We start from the raw sequence: 8,194 nt of genomic DNA on the forward strand, positions 1-8,194 counted from the left end.
CACACCAGCCTTCACAACCACACAAGGTCACACACACACATATACACACGCACACAGAGCTATCTGCCAAGAAATACTTCCTGGTGAAGGTTCAATGCCATCGATGAGCTTGGCACTGAGACTGGGCCAGCCAATACCCTGCTGCCCACTGGCTCTCACAAACACACACACACAGAAACACACAAACTAGCCTCCCGTCAGTTCTATTTCACTCTGACTATGAGGCAAGGCCTGTCTGTCTCCATGCAGAGATGGAAATACATTTATGGAGGATGGATGGGCAGAGGCAGAAAAACTTCCAGTACACTGGGGGAAATGTGAGTGATGCAGGAGGGAGATATGATTTAGATAAAATGTAGCAATGACATTAGGATGTTTGACAATTCCACAAGTTTTACTGAAGACCCCTAGAGAAAGCAGTGCGGTAAGGCAGAACTAAGGCAAGCACAGAAAAAGCATCGCTCCTGTTTACTGGGGTAATTTTCTTCCCCCTTGAATTTCCCCCAGGAAAGTATACTGGGGAAAACTAGAGCTACAGTATTTATCTTGGGAAAGCCCGAGATAGAAGATGACAGTGGGAAGAATCAGGAATGTGTTTAATCAGAGAGTGATGATTCCTGCAGCTGTGGGGGATGGATCTTTGTGAGTGTTTGTCAGATCACAGGCTTATGAATTCCAGGTCTGTGGGGAAATAAGGACAATGAGGTGGCTGTTTTGCCACAGGCGGCAACGCATGGAAATATATAATGATAGAGCATGTGCTGCTTTCAGAGAATAGCACACAACAGAATACAAGGAAGCACAGCTTGTTGGACTGGTACAGTGTAGGGGTGAATGGACAGGAGAGCTGGACAGAGTGGGGTTTGTGTTGGCAGCTATTTTGGCTTTCTGATTTGGCTCTATGGCAGTTGTTAACTTGATGAGGGCACACCATGGTGCAATGTCAATGAGGGCACTGCTGCAGGATATTGTGACATTATTTTCAACTAACAATTTTGACTAATGATTTGTCTGTCACTGATACACGAGAAAGACACCTCCTGTTTTGTTTTTTTTTGTAATTTCTTAGCTCAATTAAATGGTTTATTCATTTAAACATAGTTTATTGAAGAATCACTAAAACAAAACCCCTCAAAAGAAAAATAAAAGTGAGGATACTAAAAGAAAAGGCCACTGGAAATAATCCATATTAAGAAGGGGATCTGTGATAGGACTGTCACCATGTATATCAGACGTTTTCGACATGATGAAATGTAAACTGAAATATTCACATTCTACAGTCTTGTCAGGTCTATTAAACTTACTGAGAAAAAATTGCTTCATTTAAACCCAAGCAATTGTGCATGCATGAGTCATTTCTTACTGAAAACGTTATTCTTCAAACATATGTTGAATTGTATGCTTGCCTGACAATTTTCACAGTTTTGCATGTTCAGCTGACATGTGGTGCACTGTCATAAAGACTAGGCCATGCTGGTAGTTAATTTAATTAACTGGAAGCGTGTCAGTTGAACATTGACTCTATTTTCCCTGTAATTAATACTGAATTATACCATTCTACAAAAAAAGAGGAACTTTTTCAAAAGGACCCATAAAATAATGTGTTTTTCTTTGTTCTGCTTGATGTGCATTAACTGAGGTTAAAGATATTACATTTTCTGACACTCATATCTTCTTGTCTTTGTTTTGGCAGGATGATTCCATCCAGCAGTAACGACTTCCTGGTTCGGGACCTTGCCGCTGGACGCAGCTATGATCTTTGTGTCCTGGCCGTGTTTGATGACGTTATCACATCACTGACCGCAACACGTCCTCTGGGCTGTCTGTCCTTCACCACAGACACAGAGTTCAGTCAGTGTCAAGCACTGCACAGCCACTTCCTGGGTGGTACGATGATCATCATCATTGGAGGAATTATTGTTGCTTCTGTGCTGGTTTTTATCATCATCTTAATGATACGGTACAAGGTTTACAGCCACCAAGGGGCAGGCCATGGAAAAGCAGCCATTGCGGCCACTGCGCCAAGACCGCAGAGCAATGGACAAGGAGGTGGTGGACAGGTCCAAGTCCTCCCTCGCTCTGCCTCAAAAATGACTGACAGTCAGGACGACCAAGCGCTAGTGCCGTCCAGGGCCATGTCGCCTAGCAACACCCTGAGAGACACTGTGGCACTGGTCGAGGAGGAGAGCAGTGGACGGAGCATAATGACAAGGACTGACTCTTTGGCCAATGAGGAGTTGCTCTCGCCCACCAAGGCCCGTTTCTCCTCCAGGGTTGCCATTGAGATGAAAAGCAGACCGCCATCTGTCGCCAAAGAGCCCACCTCCCCCAAGGAACTGGCAGGTAGTAGAGAGGATGATAGTGAGGAAGAGATAGACATAGAAGAGGCCAGCAGCACAGCAAGGAGGAAACATTTCAGAGAGGTGGAAAGAAAGACAAAACGAAGTTGACAGAGAAAGAGCAAGGGAGAGCGGGAGAACAAAAAAGTACAGTCAATCAGAAAGAGATGGAAGATGAGAAATAGACAATGTGCAATTTAGGGTGTGAAATTGAGGAAGATAATAACAGAGAGTGGAACAGTGAGAAACTGAGCGAGTGTGAACAAGAGAATGAATAAGAGAGATGCGAACCTCATGGATTGGTAAGATAGTAAGAGAGACAGAGGGCGAGACACGCGTTCAACTTTCTGTCTGTAGAGCTTAAGTAGCATCTAAAGTTATAGTTAACTCTCTTCTCTGCGACTGTTGGCAAATCGGATCATAGCTTTTTTCACTCTGTACAAGAAAGCTTATTTTGTTTTTGTTTTTTTCACACGAAACAACAAAAATCTTAACCTCCCTACAGTGTAGTGGAATTAACCTCTAGCCTCACATCCTCCAAGCACATTGATTTTTGTTCTCTGCTCTTGCCAATTACCAGTCTTCATTTCTGATAAATGAAAGATGCTACATGGAACTCAAAGGTTTCAAAGAAAGTTTAAGAAATTACTGATTATTTTTGTTTGCCCAAGTGCATGATGCTGTGGCTCGCTGCTAGAAACTGCGCGTTGTGTGTCTTTTCCCGATGCACAGTTAGTCTGTGTTAGCGCTAAAAAGAAATCTTTGTGGGCTGGTGTTAGAGGAGAGAGGGATTTGGTAATGCAGGTGGGATCACCCATCACACCACAGCTAACATTATTCAGGTTAGCGTTTCTTGTGTGTCCCCCATTAGAGTGCTAAAACTAGACTTTAAGCACCCTGAGAAAGCTTGTTTGCCATTAAGTATGACACAACCAGAGCACTTGAAAGTTGAAAAAGGAAAGTTACTTCAGTACACAGGCTACTGAAAGTTGGTTGAAATTCAACACCAGGTTGAAATAAGTCCAAGATCCTCATCCCCATGTCCAGCATCTTAAGGAAGTTAAAAAATTCCCTGATACAACAAAGATTTGTTAGATGGTGTAAAAGACCATGTAAAGCCTCTGGAGCAGTTTAAAAGGCAACATGCATTACACATTAGCTTAAATGCTCTGATGTGCGTCCATAAAAAACACTTAACTTAAATAAGAATAAGTTAACAACAACACATTTTGACACTGCTGTAAGCTGTTCAGGCGCTCTCTTCATAAATTCAAACCTTTACTACAGAATATGTATGAATGTTTATACAGCTGTATACACTCACAGACCAGATTTTGCCCCCTAGGGTGCACTCTATGTAAATCCAAGCAGCTTGCTTTAGATTCAGAGTGTAATGGCACCCCTCCAGGGGTAACAAAACAGAATCTGATAGACACATATAATTTAGATGGCATTTACTATACATAATGCACAAGACAGCTGATGCAATCTCAACAATTATTAATGTATACATTACAGTATAGGAATCCGTAAGAAGGTAAGAGTGTGGTGGCGGAGGGAGAAATGAGTACGACCAGTAAAAGCAGTGTGTTGGGGGTAATGACAGCAAGCAGTACAAGCACTCAGCAAAAGCCAGAGGCAGTAATATTAAAACAGAGCTCAAGCAAGTTCTTTCGGAACGATTAAAAACTTTAAAATATGTGGGAAAAAGAACGCCGGGAAAACATCTGTGAGAAAGTAGACCATGCAGCCAACACTTGTGATGAAAACTCGCCTCTCTGACACCAAACATATTAGAAAATCCAAGTCTGTGCTCTTTACTAACGACTCATGTCTGAAGATGTTCCAGTCAGTGTAAATGACAAGCTAATGCTGAGCACAGTCAAAACCATATTTACTGTACTGAAATTGGTTAGTTTCCAGCTTCAGAGCTATTAGTGCTACTTGAGCCTTAGGCTTCCATTCACTGTCTCTTGATCTCTTGCCTCTCTTGTCTGTTCATGGATCAACCTCTTGTGCCAGCTTGAATAAAGTATTTTGAGTTTCTACAGTGGTGGTTACTGGCATACTGACAGAAAATGGCTGTTGGAAAACTGGTGGACAGTTGGCAAGAAACAGAGAGAGACCATTTTTGTCTCTAATAAACTGTAATAATTTATTTAGGAATGTAACAGTGCATTTACTCTGTCACTCCAGTAGTGCAAAAAGCATGACGGCGAAGGCACAGTTTTAATATTACAGTATACTTCTTACTTATCATGCAAGACACTGATGGAAAGTAGCTTTTTATGTAATCAGGCCCCAGTTCTCTTGATCCAAACTTTTGAAGTGACTTGCGCATGCTCACAAAGATCACCTGCAGTGCTCCATAGTGCTATAATAACAGGAATCCACAAGAGCACGTGAATTTTCTTTTTGGACAGATTTTCTCTGTACTAAGCCCACTCCAGTGCACTTCCCCTTTAACACTAATCCACTTAGGAAATGGGGGTTTCATTAGAACGAATAAATGGAGACACCATTTCACATGAGTGGCTTAAACAGCTGAGTCGAAATACTTTATCAGGGGCTGATATATCATTCAATTGGCCTCTGTGAATGGGTTGAAATGAGGTGTCATTGAGCCTCACGTTGATAGCAGGGAGGAGTCGGGAGATCTCTGCAGAGCGCAGCAGCTTAGCCAGCAAGTTCAGGGAAAGTTTTCACCTTCGTGAACTCTGCAGGATCAGTAGCCGGTTTGACATTTAGAAACACAATTAAATGCGCTGGACATCGCGCATATCACAGTTTCTAATTATTGTATGAAAGAGGAGTTGCAAAGATTTTTTGATAGTGTCAAGTGCTGCACTAACTAACAGGCTACCTTGCATAATAATTGGCTTAAGACATCATTCTTAAAAAAAAAAGGAAAAAAAAGTGTTTTCTAGTTGTTTTTCTCATCTCTGAAGCTATATGAGGGGAAATTTGTACAGATGTAGTTCAGCAAGTGCTCTGAGAGGTTGATGGCCAAACTGCAGTTATACAAGAGAGGGGCTGGGGATTGCTCATTAAGGCTGTAACAGGGTAGAATTTTTCAAACTACAATGAAGAACTTACTTGAATTTTACTTTGTTGAAGCACTGAGGTGTCACCATATGCACAAACTCAAACATCCCCCCTATAGGCCTAATTAACAGCTCTAACCTGATCTCAGCCTTAATTGACTGAAGTGTGTCAGTCAAAGGAGCTTCCAAAGAGCATCCCAGACAACACAAAACGACAGACAAACAAAGAAGTTATCTTAGTTTTAGTTTTGACACTTTACCCTGGAAAACACTTCCCCACGAAAAAAAAAAAATAATAATAATAATAATGCTGCCCCTTGTGTTCTTTGTTTCCTCACTTTGATTCCAGGATCACTGGCACTTTGAGGGCAACCTACAAGGAAGGATAATACTTGTGTGTTTGCACAAAGGCTGTTGGGGCTTCTCAGGGTGTAGCTGTGTCTGTGATGTGTTTCACTGGTTGCTGCATTGCAGAGAAAGGCAACATTGATCTGATCAGAGAGAGAGCCGCAGTGAGTCAGAGCGCCTGAGGAACAGAGCAACTGACAGATACACAGAGAGACCCCATTAAAGGTCTACGGTTGTCAAAAATGTGACCCAACATGAAAAAAATAGGCAAATTGTAGGTGATAGTTTTCCTTTGGTTTGCTTGCTTTTCATAGAGTGTTTTTAAATTTCGTGGGGATTGACTGGACACATAGTTTGGACTTTGTATTTTTTTTATTTTGTTCAAACGACGATAAAAATTTTTAGTTTGAACTGTTTTCTTTTTTTTGGAGTATTGGTTCAATTCATGAATAGGTTAATATGTTTTACCAAGTCTATTTTAATATAGAACTGACATGCTCACGAGAGGCTCATGTTAAAACACTTACTGGTTCTAATGTGATCTAGTCCGATGTAAGAAATAGGAAAAATCCACATTTCTCACTTTGCAAAAATGCATTCATATGAGTTTTTGAATGTTTAAATTGCACATCTGAAGTGGGTATCTTCAAAAAGTTAGTTTTTTTTTAACACTAAATTCTTGATATGATTTACTCAGACTTCAGAAACCTCATATTACCAAATTAGCATTTTTTGCACAGAAAGAAGACTGTGAATCTTTGTTCAAAAAATTGAATTTATTACTCACTCTTTTGAGAAATCATGCTATTTATTTATTACTCCCTGCCCGCAGTAATTTTTCACACTATAAGTTATATTACTCTTCCATTACACTCCACAAAATAAATAATTGCATCCTTTCTTCTCAGATTCGGTCTTCTCATGTGCACCTCTGTGTGAATGTCAGGGTAATCGCTGGTGATGAGACAGGAGTTAAGGCAACAGTAAAACTTTGGTGGGCTGTATTTCCAAGAGTTTCATACTGTTGTGCTGTCATAGTAGGTGTTTCAGGAGGTTTGAGGTTTAGTACCTGTACACAGTTTACATTTGACAATGATGGTCTTTTCAATAAAATCAGAGTAATGGGAATGCTTCCATTTTCCAAGCTAGCTTGCTGGTATGTGACGTGCGATTGTGAAAATGAATCCAAGGGTGTGATTGGATTGTTGGATTTCAAATCAGTAGGGTTGACAACAAAAGTAAGGTTGTAACAAGTTGTTTTTAGGCCAGCCGAATACTGACTGTGCAACGTATTAATTGTATTGTGGGGACAAAAATCTCTACTCAGTCACATTTTGGGGGGAAAAAAATACGTCGCCACAAGGAGAATGTGAAGAGGTTAAGCATTACATTTTAGACTTAATTTTAGGGTAAGCCTCCAGGTAATAAATGTACAATACAATACAATGTCCTCACAAGTGACAAAAACAATAAAAACAATTGCTGTGTGTGCACCTGTGAGCTCAGGGTCAGGTAGCAAATCCCTGCAGGTCTGTGCATGCATTTGTGTGTTGTTATGTACAAGGTTTATCTGCCTTGAGCCAGTGCAAATGTTTCCCACAAGGTTAGGCAGGATAGAAAAAAACAGTCAGAGATACCACCAAGTTGTGTGTGAAGTGCAAGTGTGTGTTCTCCCCATGGCCCATCTATGACCCTGTAGCCTGTCTGTCCCCCATGTATTTTAATCTATCATCACTCCTTTCAGTGTCATCCCATATGCCCGGCCTCATTCTTCACCACCGTCTGCCTTTCTCAATTCGTGTCTCGGAATCTCCCTCTCTCGTTTCTCCCGCTGTGTTTCTCAAACTCTCACTGTCACTTTCTCCCGTCTTTCTTCTTTACCCGCTTTCTGACTGTCCTGACGTCTTTTGCTTCCTCTCTCTCAGCCCCATTTTTTCTCTGCTTGTTTCAGCTGTATCAGTGTCAGGGTTTTTCCTCTGTTTCTTATAGTTTCTCTCCATGTCTGTTTCACCCTTTTGCTGTGTCTGGCTCTGTTTTACGTCTCTCTTTCTCCATTTCCCTCTTCTCTTTCTATCCATCTCTTGGACGCCTCCAGCAGCAGACGACAGGCGGCCTCGTAGTGTCGAATGGAGAGACTTTAAGATCTGAAGGTCTCTTGGCCTCACAAAGAGACTGCGCCAGTGCTACACACAAAGAGTAATGACTGGCACTACAAACTTAAGCACTCCCCGGATTTTATCCCTATAGTCCTCCTACAGTTTCTCCCTTTCTTTCACCCTGTGTCACCTGTCTTTCCTGTCTGCAGTCTCACTCCTGTGTAGCATGCTGCCATCTGACCCTGTCTTTTGGGGTTTTTGAATGTTTTTTTTTGTTTTGTTCTGATGTTTCCAGATATCCATCCTTGAGATTCTTGTCTCCACCCTTATACAATGAAGCAAAATAGAACCTTATCTGTGGTGCTCA

At 41.4% G+C, this 8,194-nt stretch overlaps 1 protein-coding gene across 1 annotated transcript in view; it reads left to right on the plus strand.

Moving 5' to 3' along the window:
- zgc:172282 (leucine-rich repeat and fibronectin type III domain-containing protein 1-like protein) overlaps nt 1–7,879 on the plus strand; it is a 55,471-nt gene extending 47,592 nt beyond the window's left edge. Inside the window, exons 7-8 of the mRNA XM_041046352.1 lie at nt 1,694–2,343; nt 7,827–7,879. Coding sequence (XP_040902286.1) covers nt 1,694–2,343; nt 7,827–7,879 — 703 coding nt within the window. The remainder of the gene's footprint in view (nt 1–1,693; nt 2,344–7,826) is intronic.
- The last annotated feature ends 315 nt before the right edge of the window (nt 7,880–8,194 follow it).

The sequence above is a fragment of the Toxotes jaculatrix genome, chromosome 9 (genome assembly GCF_017976425.1).
Source record: "Toxotes jaculatrix isolate fToxJac2 chromosome 9, fToxJac2.pri, whole genome shotgun sequence".
Taxonomy (NCBI): domain Eukaryota; kingdom Metazoa; phylum Chordata; class Actinopteri; family Toxotidae; genus Toxotes; species Toxotes jaculatrix.